This window comes from Medicago sativa, chromosome 5 (genome assembly GCF_051527215.1).
Source record: "Medicago sativa cultivar Bolivia chromosome 5, Bolivia_mono, whole genome shotgun sequence".
Classification (NCBI taxonomy): domain Eukaryota; kingdom Viridiplantae; phylum Streptophyta; class Magnoliopsida; order Fabales; family Fabaceae; genus Medicago; species Medicago sativa.
This window is the reverse complement of record NC_140753.1, coordinates 377,873-405,642: the sequence shown is the minus strand read 5'-3', so window position 1 is coordinate 405,642 and position 27,770 is coordinate 377,873. Positions and strand designations below refer to the sequence as shown.

The 27,770-nt window shown below is 34.9% G+C and overlaps 2 protein-coding genes and 1 long non-coding RNA gene across 4 annotated transcripts; 2 read left to right on the top strand and 1 right to left on the bottom strand.

Moving 5' to 3' along the window:
* Positions 1-1,972, bottom strand: LOC146918835 (uncharacterized). Its single transcript, XR_015011233.1, has 2 exons — positions 652-1,972; positions 1-346 (listed from the first exon to the last, which is right to left on the bottom strand). It is a non-coding gene; the product is annotated as an uncharacterized LOC146918835 (long non-coding RNA).
* A 17,788-nt stretch (positions 1,973-19,760) lies between these two features.
* On the top strand, positions 19,761-21,560 carry LOC146918834 (uncharacterized). Its single transcript, XM_085710536.1, has 4 exons — positions 19,761-20,247; positions 20,437-20,606; positions 20,839-21,159; positions 21,495-21,560. Exons 1-4 carry the CDS (start codon positions 19,761-19,763, stop codon positions 21,558-21,560), a joined length of 1,044 nt encoding a protein of 347 aa, XP_085566662.1.
* A 1,491-nt stretch (positions 21,561-23,051) lies between these two features.
* LOC146918833 (vacuolar-sorting receptor 1) lies at positions 23,052-27,191 on the top strand. 2 transcript variants are annotated; one of them, XM_085712067.1, is made up of 11 exons: positions 23,052-23,573; positions 23,820-24,512; positions 24,614-24,702; positions 24,800-24,953; positions 25,038-25,114; positions 25,204-25,285; positions 25,492-25,574; positions 25,693-25,759; positions 26,295-26,423; positions 26,540-26,649; positions 26,807-27,191. In XM_085712067.1, the coding sequence occupies exons 1-11, from the start codon at positions 23,288-23,290 to the stop codon at positions 26,903-26,905; spliced, it is 1,869 nt and encodes a 622-aa protein (XP_085568193.1). In that variant the 5' UTR covers positions 23,052-23,287; the 3' UTR covers positions 26,906-27,191. The 2 variants fall into 2 exon arrangements, with proteins under 2 accessions (XP_085568193.1, XP_085568192.1); XM_085712066.1 differs by having other exon boundaries at positions 24,800-25,114.
* Positions 27,192-27,770: the final 579 nt, after the last annotated feature.

Sequence of the window (27,770 nt, the reverse complement as noted above, 5' to 3'; positions counted from 1 at the left end):
AATCAAAATCACAAACTCCCTTGCATTCTGTAGATGCTTGAACCTCAATAATACATATTATGATGTTGTTGTTATAGCACAAACTCCCTTGCATTATATGAAAATAATTTCAAGCTTGAAGACTATATCATCTATGTTCTCAAAAAATCACACGATGACTAAAACAACTAAAAAGAATTAAATCTAGAAGCATTTGTTTTGTCCACTGAAGCTATAGACAGAACAAAAAAAAAACACACAAACTTTAAAAAAAAATATTAACAGAGGAAATAAGTGAGTTACGAACACTTCAAATTATTTAATATCATTCTTGGCTTCCTTTATATCTGCCTTCTAACCATCCAACCTGTCATATACAAAAATAAGTATTTTCAAATTAAAAACTTAGAAAATATAATATCATTAAGATTTTGGTTTTTAATTTGCAGTTTGTAGGAATTGAATTCTAAATCTCAACACATAATGGATATTTAGCATAATTAATTGTATGGTGGGATAATTTGCAAGCAAGATCCTTCATTACATGAAGCACATATTTAAAATGCAAATTAGGATGCTTGAGAAGTAGAAAACAAAAATAAGATAGACAGTAGACCCATTAATGTAACAATTATATTTCAACTAAAGAAACTAAGGTATAGGTGGTTCTACCTTTGTATCTTTGTTTCGAATAATGGCTGTGGGAGAAGAAATGTCAAACTCAAAGCATTTTTAACCTCCATAATCTGAGCATCAATATCCTTAAGATTCTTTTCAAAAACTTCAAAATGCTCTTTCAATGCTTCCTCCTCAAATATCTCATCAGAAAAATTTGGTCGGTCCATAAGCAAAAACGGTTGCTGCAATGAAATAAGCATGCAATGATTATGTAATGCAAAGTTTCTATGAGAGGCACAAATCATATGGAAGGACAGAACAACATTCTTTACTGAGTGGATATTAAATGTGTTAGTGTGCATGGGGTATTTCAAGGGAGAGGAATAACAGAAGCTTATGTTTTGAAATTCAAACCGGAAGCTAATTGTGCTAAAAGAATTCCTTAATAAATGCATAGAAAGTGGGATGTGCGTAACAAATGCTACCACATTGTTTTTTGTATATGACGATCCAACAAACACTCCTATCACTAAGGCTCAGTTAATGCTCACAAAAAATAGGAAAAATAACAGATTGCAATGCAAAATTTTAAAATTCAAATTCAAACCTAAGGAGGGAAATATTTTTAGGGTTGATTAGAAATTAATGAGATGTGATTTAGAGGGAAAAAATTAGGTTTAGTGATAAGCTAGACCTAATAAGCTTTAAGGATACCTGGTTATGTTTGAAGAAAATGAAGTGCATAAATATTCTCGGTATGGAAGATTCAAGGATTCAAGGAATAAATAATGATGTGTTTGATTCCATTTTGTTTTGGAAAGTGGAGAGGGAGGGTGGAGAGCTACATATATATGCTTTGGAAACAACTAAACGTGTGCTGAGTGGAGATTTGAAATTCAAGCCTCGGTAAATGGAAAATAACACAAATGGCAAGGCAAAATTTGAAATTTAAATTTAACATATAGAAGGAGGGAAATATTTGTAGGGTTAAAGTGATTAGCAATTAATGACATGGAATTAGAGGGAAAAAATTAGGTTTAGTTGTAGCTAGACCTAATAAGCTTTAAGAATAAGTGATATACAATTAAATTGGAAATGATAGCCACCCATCACATCACCATAACGAATGAAATAATGATTATATTATGAGAATTAATTTTCACTTATTGGTCCTCGATCATGCTAATTATGCTAGCTAGTGCCTGCGATTGCGAAGGTTATTGTTGGCAGCGACATGAGCAACAGTATGGTCAGAGTCGAGGGGCTGGAAATGGTGATCATCAGATTCGCGAGTTCTTCTGCGAAAGGAATTATTATCAGCTGATCCCAATAACAAACGTTTTGAGCTATCTGAATGTTGTAATGAGCTGTTCGTGTGATCCTAATGGAAGGTTTGATTCCATATATCATTGGCGCAATCAACAGAAAGCAAAGGTTTGATCACACGAACAACTCATCAAATTGCTTTCTGTTGTATAGAGCATTAGGAATTGCTTGATTTATCTGAAATTTACACTTTCGAATTCTTACACGATGACTACACTAATGTCAATGTTATGGTTGAAACATAAAAATATTAAAGCTTCATGTTGATTTTATCTATTTAATATTGGACAAATATTTCCATAAATTGAATTCGAAACTTAAATATCTATAAACAATATTGTCATGTTCAGAACTTGCACATTCTTCCAAATTTCACAAATATTGGTATGATGTTTGTGATACTCACTCTCGTTGACAAAAAAACATAATCTTCGATTTTCCTAGATTACACTTGAAATTGAATAACTTAGTGGTAGTCCTTTTAACTAAACAATGTCATGGTTCCAAGTGCTTTAGAAAATATAAATCCGATAAATACTTAAGTTTTTTTTTTTTTTTTTTGCAAAAATAACTTCTTTTAATTGGTCAATAGTGAGTTTTTTCTTATTCTTATAATTGGGGGTCGAAGTGGATTTTTTTCCGTCTTATAATAGGGCTATATTAGGTAAAAAAAAAATAAATAGTAAATCAAACCATAAAATTATATAGATATGTTAGATCCATGCATCTCAAGATAATTACTACTTTGAGACTTTCAAATCATAAATTAAGATTAAGAGTTGGATTGTCCGTGATGCTATGTATTAAGTAATATAGATCAAATAGAATGACCAAATAGTGGAACACGACTGATTATAGCAAGGATGGAGAAATATATGCCTAAGGGAAATGCGATATCTGAAAGTAATATCGGCGACATAGTTTTCGTACCCTTGATTGTCTTTTCAAATCTATAAAATGATATATTTTATTTTTGTATATTATAGTCGATATGACCCGTGCGACAGCACGGGTCGATTGTCTAGTTCTAATAGGCCTAAAAGGCTAAAACAAGGGGACAGAAAATGGTTGGGGTATTAAAAAAAAAAAATTAGAGGGCAGTAGTACTAGTGGGTATTAATTTTTTTTTGAGACCCATGGCTGAAGGAGGCCCAGCTCTGTTGAGCTGTTTGCACCCCCTCAGGGCCGGGCCAGTTAATAATGATGATTGAATTAAGTTTTATGGACTGTATATCTTTTTACTTTCAAATTCAATTTAGGCGCATATTATAATATGAATATGAATCTCTAAAAATGGTATAAAGATTAATAACATTTTTCGTAAAAAATAAATTTAAAATAATAAAAATTGAAAAATATATATAATATTTCACCAACAATAAGATCCACGTTTGGGCCATGTCTCTATTAGATGCTTTCATTAGTTAAATCTTGGGAAAAATGTTGTACAAATAATAAGTAATTATTGGTAACTTATTTTTACATTTACATTTAAATTTAAAGAAATCAAAGTCTTTCGGACATTAATTTGAGTGAAAAAAAATGAAATCAACTGAAAAATAAAATGTAATTAATTGAATGCGAAGTAGGCTAAGATGTCTATGTAAAATAAAATGTAAATTTTGTTCCTTGAAAAAAAAATGTAAATTTTGTTGATAAAAATAAATTGGAAATTGGATATGCATGCATGGTTGACAACTCTGACTGTTGCTTTATGGACCTTTGACTTAGACTATTAAGCGCAACAGCTCATCATAGCCACTTCCAAAAAAAGCATTCTTCATCTTTGACAATCGTCCCAATAAACAAAACAACAATGATCAACTCGTGCCCTAAGGGCATTGTATAAGGAACCCATAAAAAGAAACTATATCTTAAAAATACAAGTCCAACACATGTTAAAATCATAACTGTACAATTTCCAATGTAAAAGTTGCTATTTTTAGATGCTTAAACAATGCCCTTAGGACACTTGTTAGCTTTTTCCATAATTGTTTAATTTCCAAAACACTAAGCAGAAAAATCAAAATCTAAAAAACCTTTTTTATCCAACGGTCTTCTTTTAAGAGGTTTAAAATTAATAAAATATGATCAAATTGATGACTAAAACAAAGATAAAGGACCATATTATAACGTTTAATAATAAGGGGGCCATTCAGAAAAAAAAATTAAATTAAAGGACCAGATAATCAATTAAGCCAAAAAAGCCTAATAATTATAATGTTCATATCTGATCCTATGCAACCTCAAGCAATTATCCAAAATACTTAAAACAAAATTACAAAATTGTTGTTTTATTAATGGATTGGATCGATTTTCATTTATTTTTTTTTATAGAAAAGGTTAACAGGTTTAGGGATCGATTTTTGGTTTTCATAGCAAATATCGATCCAACCCAAATACAAAAATGTATTTACCATAGTCATAGCTGATTGAGAACCTGATATATACATTGTAATAGTCAAAACTGAAAAGCAATACAATTCATTCAGTTTGGTCCATCTAACCGATTTTTGTATTGTAAAATTGTGAAAATTGAAGTTTTTTTAACGAGTTTTCTTGTAATTTCATGAAAGTTGATCGGTCCACATTATCATGTCGTAACTCTGACTCATGTTATTTAAAACATATCAAATCATTATTTTTAAATACCAAAATTTAATAAAAGAACCAAAACCAAGTGATTTTAAAATAGAGGGACAAATTTCATGAATGAGTTAAAATATAGATCAAAATAGTAGTTAAGCCAAAAAAAAATGAAAACTTAATTACAAAAGCCACAGAAAGACATTTAGATAGAGGAGAGTTCACTATTAGTTTCCGTTAAATTTTTGCTTATACATGAGACCGAAGGGAAGGGAGTAACTCAAATACTGATGTGTGTAATAAACATATTAATTTCTTAGGAATAAAACTTCGGTAGGTTTTACTATAAATTGTTGTTGCAGTGAACTAGCAAGCAAATTTAAAATTGGATGAATTAGTGTTGGACTAATTAACTAACTAAGGTGAAAATAAGTTATTTTGGCACATACACCTCCAAGCTATGGGATAGTGTTCGGCAACCAATATTGTTGTGATTGAAACCTCAACTAGCACACAAGGCCTGCATTGGTTTCACTTTGAGTCACACCACACGTAGCTGGAAATGACCCCCACCTTCTTTCACTTTCTTTGCTTCCTTCTTCATATCGAACGCTTCACCCTCCAGCTCTCTCGTACTAGTACTACTGCTTTCCTGAAAATTAATTAGTGGCTTTTGAAATTTAGAAACAGTTATATTTGAAAATAGAAGTTTGGTAGGAAAAATAGCATAAATGCGAAGGACGCAACTGGAACTAGTGCTGGTGAAGGAGAGGTAGATGCTATGTATCCGGATTGGACTAGCAAACAACTATATATGGTTGAGAATGAGAATGATGAGAAGGACAATGAGTACTGTCTTAGGCACCTTCGCTATTTTTTCCATAAGTAATACACTTGTATAATTAAATTATTGTATTACATAGTATATTTAGTAGGTAATTAATTACATGTATATGAATGTGATTCTACTCTGGTCGATCCTGATCCTGATCCAATATAGCTGGGTGAGGAGCAGAGCAGTTGTGACAAAACATCTCTGTAAAATTAATTAAGGAAAGGGTCAAGATCCCCCCCACACCCACGTGTGAGTCAGTGAAAGCATTTCAGATTCTGAATATTATCTGCAGGCGGTAGTTACAACAATAATGATGCTATTTTGATTCAATCATCACATGCTATGACATATTCACATCCAACTGCAGTGTGCTTTCAAAGTACATTAATATAAAAATGAAAAAATCAAATTGTACATTTAAGAATGAAATCCCTAACTAGAATTTCAAACTTTTAACCATTTTTAATTTTAAAGAAAAATTACATTGACTATGATTATTGGAATGTAGACTAACAAATCACAACTGAGAAGAACATATGTAATGATTTTACTTAGTTGGAATAAGAATGTAAATGAAATTTCATTGATTCACTCAATTAAACATTACAATTTGGTAATTGGAATCTCTGTTGATAAAGAGAGAGTAATAGGTAACAAAAGGAATGTAATAAGAATAAGAAGAATAGAAGTGAAGGACTGGAGAATCAGAGAGAAGAAGTTACTGTTGTTTTTGGATTTCCAAACTGTTAAATTTGAATTTCCAAATTCTATCATCTACCGAAGTTGTTACTAGGTTGAGTCACGACCAGGTCGCTCTCTTTAAGACGTTTCGTGGCACTACCCAAAGTTGTGCAAGGTAGACTATCAACCACGCCGCCTCCAGGATAAAACAAGCCCAGCTACAACTGTTCGATTAACTACTGCACTGTAGAAAAATCGTTCGAGAATTACACCCTCAAAATATGGCTCAATCGTTTGATCGAAGCCACTCGATACGGTACGTAACCGCTCTATTCGAAACCGTTCAAATTAATATGGTATTATTACCATTCTATTATGGTGCTGAGACCACTCAAATATGGTGTTTCCACCATTCTAATTTCTCCAAAACATGGATATGGCACTACGACCACTCAAATATGGTGATACCACCATTTCTCCTTAAAATTATTAAAATAATATATATACTGTTAAGATCATTCTTTAATATGATCTTAATAGTACTCTATATTCCGAAGAATCATATATTATCGAAGGGACTATGAACTTAAGACCAAGGGACTATGATCTTAAGAACACTCTTAATACCGAAGGGACAGAAAGGAGTAGAAGCAGAAGAAACTTGTTAAAAACAAGTCGGAGGGAGAAGAGAGGAAAAAACACAGGAAGCATCGACTGTGAATTTTCGGTGTAAAGAATCAAATGGGGCGAGCTCTCCTTTTATAGGGAGAGTTTGTAACAAAAAACGAGTGACTTGGGGATTAAGTCTGCTTAATCCTTAAGCAAACGCGTTTTGTTTCTTAATTGGATATATCCGGAAATTTCTGGATATGCTTTTGGATCGGGTCGGATCGTAACAAATTTATTTGTTACGCGTAGCGCTTACGGATAATGATTAAATTAATTAATTAATTAATTTAACATTTTCAAGTGACAAAAAAATATATATCAATTTTTTTTTAAGCGTTCACCCGTTCACAAAATTGGGTACCCCAAGGGCACACCCTTGGAGGTCATTTTTCCCATATATAAACACTTACTAGTTGGGGTGACCCTTCAATGTGGGACATTTTTAAGTCACACCTACACACTAGTTTTTTCATAGTGTTTTTCTTTCCAATTTTCTTCACTAGAATTAACTAGTGTTCCAACAATCCCCCACTTGACTTCAAAATGGTTTCGAGAAATAACGTAAAACGTTTCCATAAGATTTGCTAATATACAAAGGTGTCGCCAACAACTTGAACCTTAGCATAGTGGAAGGTATTCTGATTTAACAAGAGTTGCTTACAACATTGAACTCTATCTCAGACATAGAATCCACACACAAACCTTTTCATAGGTGTATTCTAAAAGCCCGTGCGTTTTAAGGCCCTGCACGTGTATCCCGGTTTTAACGAATGCTCTAGGAATTCTGCCTCGAAATTCCATAGGACTGGCCTAAGTTCCACATTCGTATAGGTGAGTCTATCAAGGGTACTCCTGTAGCTGTGTACCCCACTCAACATAGAGTATAGATCTCATTAAGAGTTACTATTACCTCATCCTTCTTTCGCTGCAGGATCATGCTTTCTATATTCTTTCTCTCATAGCATGTTCTACCACTTCATGACTTGTTTTTACCCATTGAACCTATTTCTTGGGATCTCCAGTCATTTAGGTCGGGTTACCATCACTTGTGGGCTATAGGGATTAGTCCCATCCTACTGGATGTTTCTTGGACTTTCTCTCTATTAAGTCCTTTCGTCAAAGGATCAGCTAAGTTTTCATTCGTACGTACAAAATCAACTCTAACCGCTCCATTTAGAGATACACTCTCTAATCGTGCTATGTTTTCGCCTTATCTGTCGTCTCTTACCATTGTAATAACGATTCTTAATCTTTGCAATAGCCGCGGTACTATCACAATGAATTAACACAGCAGGTAACGGTTTTTCCCATAGAGGGATCTCAGCTAGCAAGGATCTTAGCCAACTTGCTTCTTCACTAGTTTTATCTAGTGTTCTCATCTCAGATTCATTCCATAGTGGACTGAGTCAATATCATTTGTTTTAACAAACAACTCCTCTAGTGATGCTCAATGTGCAAACACTAGTCGCTAAATATTCATCTGAAAGATGTTCAATTTATATCTTGTATCATTTAAGTACAATATGTTACTCCTAGTGAAGTAATCTTAGAGTCATAGTCTTCTTTAAACACCTCATGACTCTTTCTATAGCATGGCAATGCTTCCCACCTGTCTACTAGTAAACTTGCACAAGAGTTTCACGACATCGACAATGTCGGATCTAATACATTCAGTGGCATACCTAAGTGCTGCCAATGATGCTCGTATATTCTGTTTTTCTAATTCCATCTCAAGTGTTCTTACACTTGGATCATAATATGTGATTGCAAGGTTACGGTGAAATAATTACATTTCTTTAAGATCTTCTCAACTTTGTGAGATTATCAAAAAAGTTATCTTTTCTGATATAGTAATCTTGAAACCAAGAATTACTTCAATTTTTTTTTTTGTTTAGGTCTTTCTTATCAATGTTGTTGATAAACAATGATTTCACATAATTCATAACATGAATCTTTAAATCAAATATGAGCAAGTCGTCTTCATAGAGACATATGATCGTGCAAATATTATTTGTCACTTTCATTCACTTTATACTCATTCGATAACATTAGAATGTCAAATTTTTCATGCCATTCCTCAGGAGTTTATTTTAGACCATTCAAATAATTATCTAACTTACAGACCTTGTTTTCTTGTCCATGAATTGCAAAATTTTTCAGGTTGTTCCATATAGACTTGTTCTTCTAGTTCACCATAAAAAGGCAACTTTCACATCCATTTGGAGTACTATCGAGTTATAAATGGCGGCTAAAGGGACTAGTACTCTTATGGATATGATTTTCATGACTGGTGAATGAATGTCGAAGAAGTCTATATTTTTCTCTTTGTCTAAAACCTTTGACTACAAGGAAAGCCTTGTATTCATCAACCGTACCATCAGGTTTTAGTTCCTTTTTTTTTCAAAAATCCAAATACAACCGATTGGTTTTGCAACTATGAGACAAGTCAACTAAGTTTCATGTTTTGTTAGACTCTAGAAAATCCATTTCATCGTTTATTGTTTCTTGCCATAATTCAACATCCATTAAGGATATAGCTTTTTAAGGCTTAATGGATCTTCTTCCATTTTATAAACCAAGTTCATACTCTTTAGCAATTTTAGCTTTCTTACCTCCTTGAGGTTCTATAACATCTCGTACGATGTTTTCATAACTGTTTCATAACTATTTCTGATAACATGAATGTGATCAGATTTAGTGCCCCCACTAGTTCTTAATTTTTAAAAAGGGAAATTTAATTTGCCCCCACTAATGTCGTGCTCCCATTAGAGCCCCCACTAGTGCCCCCACTATTCTTTAGTTAAAGGGGTATATATTTACATAGAATTCGACATCTTTTAAATTCTATGATCACTTTAACATTTAGGTCATAAAACCTATATGTTTCGTTATTTATCGCATACCTGATGAATACATATTCATAGGCTCTACTAGTGAGTTCAACTCTCTTGGGGTCCAGGATCTAAATATAGTCCAGACAATCCCAAGTTCAAAAAATAAGACAAGTTGGATTGTCTTTTCTTCAAAAATTTCTTAATTAGAATTTTTGTCTTTAGACTTGGGTACTCTATAAATTTCAATTTTCGTTATAAAAAATTGAACATTCAAGCATATCAATTTTATTTTTCCAAAGTTCACAGTCATCAATAAATATGATAAAAATATTATTTTATCATTTCTATTTTATGTGTCATCAAATTAACACATATCATTATGTTTAGAGATTCATATCCTCTAAATTCTAATTTATATGAACTTTTGATTCATATATCTTGACTGCAATAAATAAAATTGTTTAATTATATAACTTTGGAATTAAGTCCAAGTTACTCAAGTTTTAAAATTTAAACACTTGTTCGTGATCAATTTTGATATGTCAAATATTAAAATCACACAACTAATAACATAGAAGGAGAATTTAATTTTTTAACATACCATCAAAGTGCAATCTTTTTCACAAGAGTGCATGGTACACAAGTCTCTCTTTAAGTCTGAGTCAACTCAGTCTTATTCAATAGAAATCTGAAATTCAGATTCTTTCTTAGAGTAACTAACTTCCGAATTTTAGCACTCCCTTAGAACTAAAATCATGTTAGTTCCTTCAACCAATTAACCAAGGACACAAATTTAAGAATATTAAATCTGCGAATTTTTTCAAATGGTTATTCCAGGATGGTATAGAACAATTCATTAATGTTACGGTCGAATCCATCCCAACAAATTATTAGCACAGAAGATGTTCGCTGCATATATTGGTTTTTCAATAGCAAGAATGAATTCATATCCAATATAGGTTCATCATGCTTTTATGTAATTGCATAAAAGTTCTTTAACATCGTCAAAAGTTATATTCTTAATCAATATGAAAGGTAAACAAGCCAGGCAAAATTAAATGGAGCTACCGTGGCTTTTAATATCAAATAAGAACAACATTGATATCTCATGAATTTTAGTGTTATTGTTTGAAACAACAAGCACTTCGTCGTTTCAGTCAAAAGATGTAATTCTATAGCTTGATTTATCCTTAATGTATTTAGGGACAACTTAACCTCAATATGTAACTTCTTCGGTAGACATAGCATATAGAAACGTCTTAAAATTGTTGTTTTTGGATTTCCAAACTGTTAAATTTGAATTTCCAAATTCTATCATCTACCGAAGTTGTTACTAGGTTGAGTCACGACCAGGTCGCTCTCTTTAAGACGTTTCGTGGCACTACCCAAAGTTGTGCAAGGTAGACTATCAACCACGCTGCCTCCAGGATAAAACAAGCCCAGGTACAACTGTTCGATTAACTACTGCACTGTAGAAAAATCGTTCGAGAATTACACCCTCAAAATATGGCTCAATAGTTTGATCGAAGCCACTCGATACGGTACGTAACCGCTCTATTCGAAACCGTTCAAATTAATATGGTATTATTACCATTCTATTATGGTGCTGAGACCACTCAAATATGGTGTTTCCACCATTCTAATTTCTCCAAAACATGGATATGGCACTACGACCACTCAAATATGGTGATACCACCATTTCTCCTTAAAATTATTAAAATAATATATATACTGTTAAGATCATTCTTTAATATGATCTTAATAGTACTCTATATTCCGAAGAATCATATATTATCGAAGGGACTATGAACTTAAGACCAAGGGACTATGATCTTAAGAACACTCTTAATACCGAAGGGACAGAAAGGAGTAGAAGCAGAAGAAACTTGTTAAAAACAAGTCGGAGGGAGAAGAGAGGAAAAAACACAGGAAGCATCGACTGTGAATTTTCGGTGTAAAGAATCAAATGGGGCGAGCTCTCCTTTTATAGGGAGAGTTTGTAACAAAAAACGAGTGACTTGGGGATTAAGTCTGCTTAATCCTTAAGCAAACGCGTTTTGTTTCTTAATTGGATATATCCGGAAATTTCTGGATATGCTTTTGGATCGGGTCGGATCGTAACAAATTTATTTGTTACGCGTAGCGCTTACGGATAATGATTAAATTAATTAATTAATTAATTTAACATTTTCAAGTGACAAAAAAATATATATCAATTTTTTTTAAGCGTTCACCCGTTCACAAAATTGGGTACCCCAAGGGCACACCCTTGGAGGTCATTTTTCCCATATATAAACACTTACTAGTTGGGGTGACCCTTCAATGTGGGACATTTTTAAGTCACACCTACACACTAGTTTTTTCATAGTGTTTTTCTTTCCAATTTTCTTCACTAGAATTAACTAGTGTTCCAACAGTTACATCACACATTTTCTGCCTTGTTTCTTTGGTCTTCTCTTATTTATAAGTGTCCACTTTCATATTTTCTATATTGCCCTTTTCATCTCTTTGACTCATCACATTACCTTCCCCTTTAAAATCAACCTTATCCTCAAGGTTGAAGCAAAGATAATGTTGAGGAGTGGTAGCAACTTTCCGAGCAACATGTGTCCAAGTAGCCTCCCATCCAAGTAAACCTTCCCAATGGACAAAAGAACATCCACCCGGATCCCATTGGTTGAATTGTGAGGACCCCTTATGAACAAAACAATCACTGAGCAATGTAACAACATCAAGCACAAAATGCAAAACAATCACAAAATGGATGTTGCTGCTTGTAGTTCTTTCACCTAAATGCAAAACAAGCACAGAATGGCTGAGAAAAAATGGCTCCACATCAGGTTCAGAAACAAAGTGTCCCCCATCCACAATAATGATAAAACAGTTCATGAGTCATTCCTACTAAGGACTGTGGTGGATCCAAAAGCTCCAAGGATTCCAATAACATAAAACCACCACACACATAAGAAAAAGTAGCAAGTAATTTCAAGGAAGAGAGCTTATTAAAATATTTTTAAACTTATTCATTCGTCAAGTGAATAAAATATATAGTAGATAAAATTTATTTTTGACACAAATAATGTTTAATTCATCTTTATTAAAAATCAATAGAAATGGGGTTAAATATTGAGTTATTATAAAAGCTTTGTTTATTCTTATTTTTCTGCATTTGTTTAATTAGATATAAGCTTTGTTTATTCTTATTTTTCTGCATTTGTTTAATTAGATATTTTAGAAAAGGAAGTTTTGAATTTTAATTAGATATTATCAAATACTTATTCTAACTTGATTCTATGAAATTATTTTATTTAAAGAAAATGAGATGAAATAACTCAACTTTAAAAAATAAATAAATCAAATTCCTCATTTTTCATAAGCAGCATTCAAATACTTCTTTATCATGACATGAATTTTTTAGTAACAAATTTATAATCATTCATCTTAAGACCTTTTATAATAATTAATTTTTTTATTAAAATTTAATTTGATTATATCTGCAGCATAAATAAATAAAGGATGCACATTGGGCTTTTACCCTCTTTAGTGCTATTTTTTTTTGTTACAAATTTAGTGCTAAATTTAAAACAATTTTTTTATCAAAATAAAAATGTTATTTTTCTGAGAAATTTGTTGAGCACAATTAAAACTTAAGAACCGATTTGTATCTGATCGTTTATATACATCGGAACTATCATTGAGCACAATTAAAACTTAAGAATCAATTTATATATACATTTTTCAATTCAATCAATTCAAGTGAAAGGGATATATTAATAAAGAAGTAATAACAGAAAATAAGAAAGTTAGAAAAGGAGACTAACAGACATTATGTCTCCTCAGCCTTATATTCTTTTTTATTTATGACATTTTTTATTAAAAAAAGTAGACTAACAAACTTTATATCAAATAAAAAAAAGTATGGCTATAATATTTGGTTAATCTAAGAGTGATTTACGTATCTATCATGCCATAACCAAATATTAACTAAGAGTTATAGTTAAAGAGCAAAAAAGAGGAGAAAAACTATAATACAAAATTGAAAAGGTACAATTCAGTAGTTGCTTGGAGAAATTGATGATAAATAAAACCCAAAATTTGTGTATAAATTTTATGTTTTATTGACTTAACAGGCAGCAAGGATGAAACAAAAGTGCAAATGTAATCCTCCTTTATCCTTTTTTCCCCATTCATACGAAGTTGGAAAAGTAAACTAACTAATGAACAATCAAGACAAATTAAGGGTAAAATATTTGGTCAGTTTAAGAGTAATTTAATTAGAGTAATATCTAAGATCTTTTGGTTTTCAAGCCTACTTGTGAATACTTATCTGTTTTTTTTTGTTCTTCTTACAAGTGAAAGGAGCTTTAAGAAGTTTAAGCATTTTGTTTAAAAAAATTTGGAGTAAAAATATTATATGGAATTGTTATAGTTAGGGAACTAATGAACATGTGATTTATTTAATTTAATTCTTTAAAGATGCATAATAAGATAGAAAGCCAAGTTGTTACTAGTGTGAGAAGATATTTTAGAGATGCCACATAGGCATAATTCTAGTTCTAGAATGAGTTAGGTTTAGATTACAAAGATAATAATATATGGGATAATAGTCACTTTGGCCCCTGAAATTGTAATGAATAGTCAAAATAGTCCTTCAATGTATCAAAACTTCAAAATAGTCCCTGATTGTGCATTTTGTTAGTCAAAATAGTCCTTAATGTTAAAATATTTCATTAATATTGTCAGATTAGTCCTCCAATATACTTACTTATTGTCATATTAGTCCTTATAAGTACATGTTTATTGTCATTTTAGTCCCTATATGAAAAGATTTATTGGGAACATTGAGATGTTATTTTAGTGTTAAGGACTATTTTGACTAACAAAATGCACAATCAGGGACTATTTTAAAATTTTGATAGTCCCTCTTATTCAATGTCGTGTGGAGGATGCTGGATTTACGGACCTTGAAATTATTCCACTGGGGGCAGATAAGGTGTTTCTTCGTTCTATGTCTGGAGGCTCGATTTTTGAAGTGGTTAAGGAGGCAAGATAATTTTTTGATTTACTATTTTCCCAGTTGGTTAGATGGGATAATACGGTGTTGCCTTTTCGAAGAGGTGCATGGTTAAGAGTGTGTGGGGTTCCGTTGCATGCATGGAATGAATGTTTTTTTAAGCTGTGTGTTTTTGAATGTGGGAGTTTTTTACGTGCAGACAACTGTTCTTTAGCCAGACAGCGGTTAGACTACGCTAGGGTGTTAGTTTCTACTTCGTCTTTTGATGCGATTAATTTGACGGAACAGATTTTATTAGATGGTGATCTGGTGGATATTAAAATCATTGAAGAATGGGGTTTTCATCTTGGAGATGATGCCTGCTTGTCTGAGGAGGACGTGAAGTCTGTTGTGTCTTCTCCGGGTTTTGCAGAGTTATTAGATGACATTGAAACAAGGGATAATGTGGATGTTTTTGTTGACAAAATTGTTAAAAATTTGGAGGAAGCATAGGATGAGAACCAGCATCTAGATAATAATATTAATGGAGCAAATATTTTAGAGACTACGGTACGGAATGAGATTCCCATAGTGCCTCTTAGCCGTCCGGACAGTCCTAAAATCGCTTCCAAAGAGGTTGTTCCTGTTTCTGTTGATTTGGAACCTGTTAATAATGCTGAGTTGCCGCTAGTTAAAGGTGGCTCGGCACAGGCTCTAACGGAGGTGCAGCCATCAAGAAAACGCGTGTTCAACCAACTTCAAGTTCTAATGCGAATGTTCGGTCTTCTCGGGCGGGTCCGTGGAGTGTGGAATGGCTCCGTAATGTTCAAAGTGCTGATGTCGGTCTCGTCTCATCTAAGAAAAAAAGGTTGAAGAGGATATGGGGGAGGCCGGTGGTATGGCTAGAGGAGGTACAAGATCAAATCATAAAAAGAAAGCGGGTGGGGTGCTTAGACATCCGGTTCTTACTCTTAAAAAGGTTGCCAGGCTTCCTAGTAAGGATCGTGCGGAGGTTATGAAAGTCTTGAATAAGTCCGATGTTATGATCTCCTTAAAAATGAAAATATCTCGACGCCAACAATTGAGGGCCCGTGTTAGTGAATCGGTTGTGGGGGCTGTTGAGGCAAAATCCCTAATTAATTTTAAAGATAACAAACCTTGATGATTAAGGAAATAATGGACTTTGATTAATTTGTTGGTATTTAACTTGTGCTCTTGAGTGGTTAATTAAGACAGGAACAAGTTTCAATTCATACCAAGAAACAAAGAATCAAAGGACATAAAGACTTAAGAACTCAGTCAGAGTTCAGAAAGTTAAAAAGAGTTCAGAAGGTTGGACAGAGTTCAGAAGGTTGTTCATGATGAACATCAAAAACCAAGCCTAGATTTTCATGATCCAAATGAAGAACATGCAAGGTCTATGTGACTTAAATAAAAGCCCAGTAAAGTACAATGAATAAAATCAATCAAGGAATAAAGGCATTTAATTGATTAAAGTCAAAGAGGGCATCTTCAATGTTCATTCAAGACTATGAACATTTGAAGTACAAAACATTAGGAATATTCCGTCAAGAATATTATCCTAGATGTTTTCAAGCTGCACTTCATAAATGTTTCACTATTAGGATTTGATTACATCATATAAGAGTCTTACAAATCATCCTAAGTGAAACAAAAAGAAACATTCTGAAGTCCCCTGAGTTCAGAAAGTTCGATCCTGCTCCATGCTTTTTCTGACATGAACAGTACAGTTGTTGGAAAGAAAAAGGCAAAGCCAAAAGCAAGATCAAATCTGATTCAACAAGATTTCGACACATAAGGGAGTTGATACTGTACAAAGCAAACCAAATCCCCTAAAGTATGGAATGAAAGTGACAGCTCCACTTTATGAGATCCTGCACTTGTTCCAAGACAGATTGCAAAGAAAATCTGACCCAGGAACATTCTGAAGTCGTACAAAGCAAATCTTCAAGTACAACCCAGAAATTCATGTGACATTCATCTGCAAAAAGCCCAGATGCATATCTGACCGTTCATCCACATGAACCCAGATGAAGATCATGATGAACACAACAACATTCTGAAGTATTCTCAAGAACACAACAACATTCTGAAGTATTCTCAAGAACACAGCAACATTCTGAAGTACATCAGTTTTGCCCAGAATTCAAGTGTAAGTTGGTGGGTCCCAGGACACGTGGCACAAGACCAGTGGACACTCTCCAACGGCTACAATGGTTCAAGAAACTCTATAAATAGAGATCAAGACCTCAGCATAATACACACCTTTGCAAAGCATACAAGAAAACAACATAAGAGTGTTTGAAGCTTTAGCAAAAACATTGATCATCACAAAGATTCTAAGAAGTCTTCAAAGTGTACATCAATATTTCTCTTATCTTTTTAAAGATAAATCTCTTCCTCCATTTCTCCTTTGTCTGATCTATATCATTCAAACTCCATACAAACTCCATACAAATTGTAAACAAAGTCTCATCTAGCTTTAGGGGTACTAAAGTATTAGGTTGAGCAGAAAGGTGTAAAGTCTAAGTAAGTAACTTAGCAAGAAAGGTGCAAGCCTGCTGAGGCTTAGAGAATACAGGTTGTGTAATTGTTCAGGTGAACAGAGTTGTACGGTGCAGGATTTGAGAAGTTATCTCAAGCATCATAGTGGAAAATCTCACAAAACTGTGAGGAGTAGACTAGCCCACATTGGGTGAACTACTATAAATTTCTGTGTGTCCTTCTTATCTTCTCTTTACTCTTTAATTTCAGTAAACACAACACACACACAAACACGTGTAATTAACTTAACTGTTTAAACTGTTTTTCAGACTAACACTTCAGAACGTTCTGAAGTCTGTCAGTTAACTTAACCATTCCAAGTTTTCAACTTGAGAATAAAATTTTAAGTGACAGGTTTAATTTTAAAAGGGTCACAATTCAAACCCCCCTATCTTGTGACTATATTATCTACTTCAGGGGCGACTTCTGGTTCCTCTAGAGAATCTACGTCTTCGACTTCAGTGAATAATGACTGGATGAATTGGGTGACTCTCCGTGGGAATGATAAGGCAGCTACTGATGATGTTCATGGGTTGGGTAAAGTTCTTGGTGTTTCGTTGCAAAATAATTCGCAAAATAGGTTCGAAGGGTTATCTCGTCCTAAACAGGTTCCTAAGGTGTCAGTTGTGGTGTCTACGGAGGTTGAGGTAGGGGCGGTTGGGCGAGGGAAGTAGTGTGGGTGGCTCGGTGGTGGTGTGGAGGCGGGTGGGTGTTTGTGATGAAGTTATTATCTTGGAACGTGCGGGGGTTGGGTGGGATGGAGAAGAGGAAGGAAGTTTGGTCACTGGTAGGGGAGAAACAACCGTTTATTATTTGTTTACAAGAAACTAAGCTTTTGTTGTGTGATGATTTTGTGTGTGCTTTGTTGTGGGGACGTGGAACTCATGCCTACTCTTTTCGTCCTTCAGTAGGAGCTTCTGGGGGGATGCTGACTTTGTGGGATACCTCGGTGGTGGAAGTGTGGTCTTCTGTTAGCAAAGATCATGTTCTTATTATTCATGGCCGAATTATTTCGATGAATGAGGAATTCTGTTTATTTAATATCTATGCTCCGTGTGATACTCTAGGAAAACAAGCTTTGTGGCTTTTTCTGTCCGAAAGGTTATCTCATATCCGTGGGAAAAAAGTTTGTGTGTGCGGGGATTTCAATGCAGTTCGTGGAATAGATGAAAGACGTTCAGTGAGAGCTGATGTTGTGTCACCGGATGTTGCGTCATTTAACCTTTTCATTGACGACAACTTTCTGATTGATTTGCCGTTATGTGGGCGACACTTTACCTGGTTTAAAGGGGATGGTATCTCAATGAGTAGGATTGATCGGTTTTTGCTTTCTGAGGAGTGGTGTCTTAGATGGCCTAATTGTTTGCAGATTGCTCTCTTGCGTGGGGTGTCTGATCATTGTTCGCTTCAGTTATCTGTGGATGATGAGAATTGGGGCCCCCGTCCTTCCCGTATGCTAAAATGTTGGCAGGACTTGCCGGGTTATCATCAATTTGTTTCTGATAAGTGGAGCTCTTTCACCATCGAAGAGTGGGGCAGTTTTGTTCTCAAGGAGAAGCTGAAGATGATAAAGTCGGCTTTGAAGGATTGGCATTTGACTCACTCTTCTAATATTCCGGCAAAGCTTGACTCTTTAAAGTCCAGGCTTTCTTCATTAGATGGTCGAAGTGTTGATGGCGTGTTGTCGCCCGCTGAGCTTGAGGAGTTACGTGGGACTACTCACGAGATTCATTCTTTGTCCCGTTTGAACACGAGCATTTGTTGGCAGCAATCTCGGTTACTTTGGCTTAAGGAAGGTGACACAAATTCTAAATTTTTTCACTCGGTTTTAGCTAGACGTCGAAGAAGGAATGCTATAGTTTCTTTTGTGGAAAATGGTCTTGTTGTGGAGGGGGTGCAACCTATCCGTAATGCCGTTTTTACGCATTTTAGTAATCATTTCAAGAAACATCAAATGGTTCGGCCAGGTGTGGGAAACATGAATTTTAAAACTCTATCGGTTTTGGAGGGGGGCGGTTTAGTGTTACCTTTTACAGTTGATGAAGTGAAGGCAGCGGTGTGGGACTGTGATAGCTACAAGAGTCCCGGACCGGATGGTGTAAACTTTGGATTCATAAAAGAGTTTTGGGTTATTTTGAAAGAGGATATTATGCGCTTTATTACGGAGTTTCATCGGAATGGCAAATTAGCTCGTGGTATTAATACAACATTTATCGCTCTTATTCCTAAAGTTGATAGCCCACAGAAGTTGTCAGATTTTCGGCCTATTTCTTTGGTGGGTTGTATGTATAAAATTTTAGCAAAGGTTCTTGCGAATCGCCTTTGTTTAGTGATTGGTAAAGTGATCTCTGAGACTCAGACAACGTTTGTCAAAGATCGACAGATTCTGGATGGTGTTCTTATTAGGAATGAGGTGATGGATGAAGCTCGAAAATTGAAAAAGAAGCTTCTGCTTTTTAAAGTGGATTTCGAGAAGGCTTATGATTCTGTTGATTGGACTTATTTGGATGAGGTAATGGGAAAGATGGGTTTTCCGATTTTATGGTGAAAATGGATTAAAGAATGTGTTTCTACTGCTACGGCCTCAGTTCTAGTAAATGGCAGCCCCACAGATGAGTTTCAGTTAGAGCGGGGTCTCCGACAAGATGATCCTCTCTCACCTTTTTTATTCCTTATGGCAACCGAGGGTCTGAATGTTATGATGTCTGAAATGGTGAATGTTCAAATGTTTGAGGGATATACTGTGGGGGCGCATAACCCTTTGGTGGTTTCTCACCTTCAATTCGCTGATGGCGTTAAAAGTTGGGCTAATGTCAGAGCTTTGCGGGCTGTGCTTTTGTTGTTTGAGTCCATGTCTGGCCTGAAGGTTAATTTTAATAAAAATATGCTGGTTGGTGTAAACATCTCTGATTCCTGGTTGGTTGAGGCAACATCTATCTTGAATTGTAAAGTGGGGAAGGCTCCATTCATGTACTTGGGTCTCTCTATTGGGGGTGATCCTCGTAGGTTAGCGTTCTGGGACCCTGTGATGCATACCATTAAGTATAGATTGTCGTCATGGAAAAGTTGTTTTCTTTCTTTTTGGGGCCGTTTGACTCTTCTTAAATCCGTTCTGACCTCTCTGTCTGTCTACGCCCTTTCCTTCTTCAAAGCTCTGTCAGGTATAGTCTCTTCCATTGAATCTTTATTTTAAATTTTGGGGGGGGGGGGGAGTGAGGTTCTCAGTAAAATTCATTGGATTGATTGGCAAACTATTTGCCTTCATAAGGAGGATGGAGGACTGGGGGTTAGGCAGTTGCGGGAGTTTAATTTATCTCTTTTAGGTAAATGGTGTTGGCGGATGTTGGTAGATAGAGGAGGTTTTTGGTATAGGCTGTTGGCTGCTAGGTATGGTGGGGAGGCAGGGAGGTTGGAGGTTGGGGCCCTGATTGTTTCTTGTTGGTGGAGGGAGGTGGCGAAGATTAGAGATGGGGTAGGTGAAGAGGGAGAGGGATGGTTTGCTGGGTTGATGTCGAGGAAGGTGGGTGATGGGGAGACCACGTTTTTCTGGCTGGACCGATGGGTTGGAGATGTACCTCTTTGTCGGCGCATTAGCCGTTTGTTTAATTTAGCGGAAAACAAGTTGGCGTCTGTTGCCTCTATGTGTTCGCTAGGTTGGGGGTGGTGCGTGGCAGTGGAGGAGGAGGTTGTGGGCGTGGGAGGAGGAGTTGTTAGTGGAGTGTAGGACTCTTTTATCTCATGTCTTTTTGCAGCCTATTATTTCAGATACTTGGCAGTGGCAGCCTGACCTTATAGGAGGCTACTCAGTGTGTTCAGGTTATGAAATCCTTACTTCACATGATCATCATGTGGTGGATGCAGCTCAGCACCTTATTTGGCATCCTCAGGTTCCGCTGAAGGTGTCGATTTTAGCTTGGCGTTTGCTTCGTGACAGGTTGCCGACAAAAATCAACCTTCTCAATCGGGGCATTGTTACTGCTGCAGACATCTTATGTGTGTCAGGATGTGATCATGTTGAATCTGTCGATCACCTATTTTTACATTGTAATGTTTTTGGTGCTATCTGGTATCAGGTGCGGTCTTGACTTGGTTTTTCAGGAGTAGATCATTATCATATTGGAGATCATTTTCTTCATTTCACGCATTATTTAGGTGGTATGAAGACTAGACGCTCCTTTCTTCAGCTCATTTGGCTTCTATGTGTTTGGCTTATCTGGAAGGAGCGTAATAATAGAATTTTTAATAATATTATTACTCCTATAGAGGAGCTAGTGGAAAAGGTTAAGTTCCACTCGTATTGGTGGTTGCGTGCTAATAATGCCGCTTTTGTTTTTGGTTGTCAGCAGTGGCGGTCGAACCCGTTACTTTGTTTGGGTATCGACTAATGTCTGCTTTTGTACTTTGACAGATTGTTTGTTTCTTTGAGCGCTTCTATGACACTCCTTGTGCTAAAGAGGCGTTGAGTTTAGTGTGAATATATTTCATTTTGGCTTTTTCAAAAAAAAAAAAATTTGATACAATGAAGGACTAAAATAACTAATCATTACATATTCAGAGACTAAAGTGACTATTACCCCAATAATATATAGATAGATGGTAGAACCCATCTCATATTTAAGAGTTGAATCTCTCGTCATATTAAAAGCCAAGAAGATTTGTAAATTCAGTATTATTCTCTTAACAAAACAATTTTCTCTTCGTAAAACAAAACAATAATTCAATAAACTGTTATAACGATTAATGAAGAATGTTAGGGATACTTTATGTTCAACACTCTTTTAACATTCATTATTTTATTTGATGAAACTAATGCATACCCATCATTTTAAGTGGAACAATTTCTAAAGTATTAGACCCACCATAATTCCAGTAAAAAAAAAGTGACTCTTAGAAAAAGTGTTGGTAGCATTGATTCAACACTTAAGATTGAACTCTTTTTTTTTTTTTTTTTTTTAAGGAACTTAAGATTGAACTTAATTCATAAGAAGATGAAATAAATACAAGCTGTACTAAAATTCCACCAAGAAGTAAAGGACAATAAGAAAGTGAGTATTGTTAACATTGTCAACTAAAACTATTTGGAGGAGGGGTAAAAAGTGATGATGAAAGTTTTTTTAAGACTAGAAGTTGATTTTTTTTAGAGAGATTAAAACGAAGAGTTAACATATTTACAAGGGCAAAAAACATATTTAACCCAAAAAAATAATAAATAAAATAGTCAGTTTCGACCTTTTTCAATGCAAATAACACATATAACAAATAAATAAGAGTAAATTCAAATATTAAAACAAAATGTAACAAATTTCATATGTCTGATTTTTTTCGTTATCATTTAAAAAAGACAATGGATGAAAGTGAATTCAAATATTAAAAAGAATGTAACAAATATGATATGTGTATATGTCTATTTTTTTTTCTTTTATCCTTAAAAAAAGTGTAACGAACTATATCAAATATATCTCACTATAAATATAATCAATAAGAAAATGATCGTTATTTTATTTTTATTATATAATCAATAAAAAAATTATCATTATTTTATTTTTATTTTATATACAGAAAAATAAAAAATTGTCAAATTAATAAATAATTTAATTATATGCTTTTACAATAATTTATAGATAAATCGATGTAGAAATAATTTCCATGAATTAATATTTAAAAAAAATTATAATCAAAATTATACAACCATATATAATAAAATACACACATTGGCGCAGTGGTGCCCGTTTTTCCACTGTTATTTTTTTTGTGGTGGTCGAGGTTCGAATCCCGAACCTTGTATATTTTATTCATTGTCAATATCAATTGAGACAAGCTCACGATGACTTTTCTCCGCTGATATAGTAATAAGGATAGAGAGGTGGTAGTGACTTAAAAAAAATAAAAAAAATAAAAAAAGTTAATCACGAGTTTAGCGTGGTGGAGGAGCAAGGAACTAAAGTCTCACAACCAAACCCAACCCAACCCTTGGTAGACTCCCTAATTATTTTGGTTTGCGATTATCAGAGAGAGAGAGAGAGAGAGAGAGAGATCAATCAGAGAGAAAGAGAAAGAAAGAAAGACTTGTTTTGTTGTGTTGCAGCAACAGCATCAACAAGCAAGCAAGATAACACTTACACAACATATTTGAGACCCACCAACTATAATTCCACCTTGAAATTAACCGATCGAGTCGAGACCCATCAGAAGAAAGAAGAGATGAAGTTTTTGTGGCGGTTGTCAGTACTGTTTATGTTAGTTGGGATGTCAACGGCGAGATTCGTGGTGGAGAAGAACAGCTTGTCGGTGACTTCACCTGATAAAATCAAAGGGAAACATGACAGTGCGATCGGTAACTTTGGGATTCCTCAATACGGTGGTAGCATGGCTGGTAATGTTGTTTATCCTAAAGATAACAATAAGGGTTGTAAAGACTTTGATGATTCTTCTTCCTTCAAATCCAAACCTGGTGCTCTTCCTACCATCCTTCTCCTTGATCGTGGAAGTTAGTTACTTCACTTCACCTTCTTTCTTGTTACTTTCATTTGCATGTTTCATATTTTGCCTTGATTCTTCGCTACTTTAATCAAAACCTAGATGCCCAATTTAGTATCTCACAAATAAATAATACCAAATTACTCCATGCTATTTTTATACTGTAGACAATTTAGTCCCTCATTATAACATAGGGACTAAAGGGATCAAAATGGGTCTTCACTCTATGTGCTTACTTACTTGTGTTCCTTTGCAGATTGTTTCTTTGCTTTGAAGGTTTGGAATGCTCAGAAGGCTGGAGCTTCTGCGGTACTCGTTGCCGATGATATTGAGGAGCCCTTGATTACTATGGACACACCCGAAGAGGATGGCTCATCTGCTAAATATATTGAGAATATTACAATACCCTCTGCTCTTATTGGAAAAACTTTTGGTCAGAAGTTGAAGGATGCCATTAGTGCTGGGGATATGGTCAATGTTAATCTTGACTGGAGAGAGGCTGTTCCTCATCCTGATGATCGTGTCGAGTATGAGTTGTGGACCAATAGTAACGATGAGTGTGGAGTTAAATGTGATATGTTGATTGAGTTTTTGAAGGATTTCAAGGGTGCAGCACAGATCTTAGAGAAAGGAGGTTACACTCAGTTTACACCCCATTATATAACATGGTACTGTCCTCACGCGTTTACATTGAGTAAACAGTGTAAGTCCCAATGCATAAACCATGGGAGATATTGCGCTCCGGATCCTGAGCAGGACTTCAGCACAGGCTATGATGGGAAAGATGTGGTTGTTGAAAATTTGAGGCAGCTATGTGTTTTCAAGGTGGCAAAAGAAACCGAAAAGCCTTGGGTGTGGTGGGACTATGTCACTGATTTTCAAATTAGATGCCCGATGAAGGAGAAAAAGTACAACAAGGAATGTGCGAATGCCGTCATTAAATCTCTTGGTCAGTGAATCATCATGCTTATTATGTTTTCTTGCAGTCGTTGGTTGATAATGACTTTGTTAAATATCTAATGTCCATATTCTTATTATGTTTATCTGCAGGTCTCGACATTGCAAAGATTGACAAGTGCATGGGAGATCCTGATGCCGATTCTGAAAATTCCATTTTGAAAGAAGAGCAAGATGCACAAGTAACGTCCTTTATAATTGCTTTTAGTTTATGCTATCATTTAATTCATTGTAACATTATATTTATGCGTAGATTTTTTTATGAAACTGGTTTTGTAGATTGGGAAGGGATCACGCGGTGATGTTACCATATTACCTACTCTTGTTGTCAATAACAGACAATATCGTGGTAAACTGGAGAAAGGTGCCGTTTTAAAGGCTATTTGCTCTGGATTTGAGGAAACTACTGACCCAGCTGTTTGTTTGAGCAATGGTAAGTGTTTACTTACCTTTGGTACAAGGGAAATATGCGATGAAGACTTGTTTTTAGACCTCATTCTTCTGATTTCCTGTGCAGACGTGGAAACAAATGAGTGCTTGACAAACAACGGTGGTTGTTGGCAGGATAAAGCAGCTAATATCACTGCATGCAAGGTATTTATCTTCATGAAAACAGACTTTCTAATAACACGGTGATGCTGATTTATAATTCCTATGTTCTTACAATGTTAAATATCTGCCAGGATACATTCCGTGGGCGAGTATGTGAATGCCCCTTGGTTGATGGTGTTCAATTCAAAGGAGACGGTTATACAACTTGTGAAGGTGAAATGGCGTTAAGCTTTACCTTTATGCACGCAAAATTGATTTCTAAAGGGTTTGCTATTTCTGTACCATGTTTATTGCCTTCACTTCTATGCTGTGTTGTGCATAGGGTGTAATCACGATCCTTTAGCTGAGGGACATATGTGATTCTTTTTTCCCCACGTGCACTCGTAGTTGTGTGTAACTAGTTTCTTCTGTGTTTGCAGTCGGTGGACCTGGGCGTTGCAAGATCAACAATGGAGGATGTTGGCATGATGCCCGGAACGGACATGCATTTTCTGCTTGTTTGGTTAGTAACTATTAAATTTATTGGCCAAACTTTATTTCATTTAAAATGTTTGTAGTTTTAGTGGCTCGTTAATCCCAAATTAGAAACTGAATTACTACACATATTGTTGTGTAAACAGGATGATGGAGGAGTTAAATGCCAGTGTCCTACAGGGTTTAAAGGTGATGGTGTAAAAAATTGTGAAGGTGAGGGATGCTTATGTTATTTTTCTTGTTACTATCCCCCCCTGCTCTGTAGCTTTCTGAATATACAGATCAGCGTAGTATATACTATATACACCATGAATAGAATCCTCATTCTGTTTTTAATATTTTTATCAATCGTGACTGAACGTTCATTCTTGAATGTCTTATTGTCTGATAGTAATATTTGTGAAATATTATTAATAGAATCGATGGTTTGCTGTTGTACACTATAAGTTAGTACTTCATGCTTCAATCTGGGTCAAATTTGTCTTCCTCTCTCTTTTGTCCAAAATATGTTATCTCCTCTCTGTTTGTTTCACTGGAGAGAGTTACTGAAATCTCAGCAAGTGAAACATTGGCTTCTATACTTGGATAAACTGTGATTGAACTTACTATCACCAGTCAAGTAGCTGCAGATTCTTCGTAGTCCATGGGTTGAACAAGCATTGTGATCTTGATGATACCTAGTGTATGTTTTCCACTATAAAAAAATTTGGAATTCATAAGTTGAACTACTTCTGTTTCATCTTGACAGACATTGATGAATGCAAAGAGAAGAAAGCTTGTCAGTGCCCTGAATGTAGCTGCAAAAACACTTGGGGCAGCTATGACTGCAGTTGTAGTGGAGATCTTCTGTATATCAAGGACCATGATACCTGTATAAGTGAGTTGTATACAATAAACTTTTTTACTTGCACCTAAATTTACACGTTCTTGTTTTTTGAGAGTATGTTCTTGTTGTAATGCTTGTTTTCATGTCTCCTACTGTATAATCTACAGGTAAAACCGCCAGTCAGGCAAAATCCACTTGGGCTGCTTTTTGGGTTATTTTGATTGGCTTGGGTATGATTGCTGGAGGGGGATTCCTTGTGTACAAATATAGAATTAGGGTAAGCTCTGCTGCATTCTCTCAGTTTGGTGATTTTATTGGGTTCCAATTGATAAATTTCTAAAGCATTATAGCATATCGAGTTTCCCATGACTTGCTTACTTTGTTGTGTTTAATAGCATATAAATGAAATAATAAATTTGTTGGTGGTTTTGCAGCAATACATGGATTCTGAAATCAGAGCAATCATGGCACAATATATGCCCCTGGACAGCCAAGCAGAAGTTCCAAATCACGTCAATCATCAAAGAGCTTGAAAGAGAAAAACAGTCCAGTCTCGTGGGATTTCATGGCGTGTAGCATGGATGTGGCGTCTCATGTGCCCTCCTTGAGCCATTTAGAATTCTGAGCCTTTTATTTAGTACTGTAATATATAGACAATAAAATATTGCCTATTAGAAATTTAGAATGTTCTTGGAAGGTGAGATGTATTTCACTGGATTTCTGTTTTACCATATGTAATCTTCCACGCACAATGTTGTAACTTATGGTGCTGTAGTTCAGAAAACATCTTGATATTATTTCACTGCTCAGTTGGGTGTTCGTGCTTTTTTCACTTTTATTCTGGATGTTGCGTGAATTTGTATTTAGGATGTGTGTTGCCATGCAATGGTACTTCTTCATTATATATCAGATTCACAGTCCTACACAAAATATGCAGCACTAACCATAATTATGTATTAAACACATTAGGACAACCGAATTGTCGTCTTGTTCATGAAAGACCTTCTACTCCGTAATAGTTATACATACAATTAGCACAAGGGATTTATCTTCTTATTCCAAGATTAACATTTTTATTATGTAACTAACTATCCAAAGAAAACTGTCACATATAAAAGTTGTTATATAGAAGGATCACAATGAGATCCAACTTCAATGGATATATTAAAAGATACCAATAATGTATAATGTTTTGTCTATCAAAAGAATCTAAATATGGTTATGGGTAGTTGATAAATTTTAGCCAATAATGCATAAAGTTTATGTCGCAATGGATAGTTGATAATTTCAATAGTAAATGGTGTTGTTTTGAAAAGTGGATGGAAGATTGGAAGCCTTACTTTTTTTCCTTTTAAGCGGAAAGCACAAATAAGAGAAATTGCTTATTATGGTTTTTAC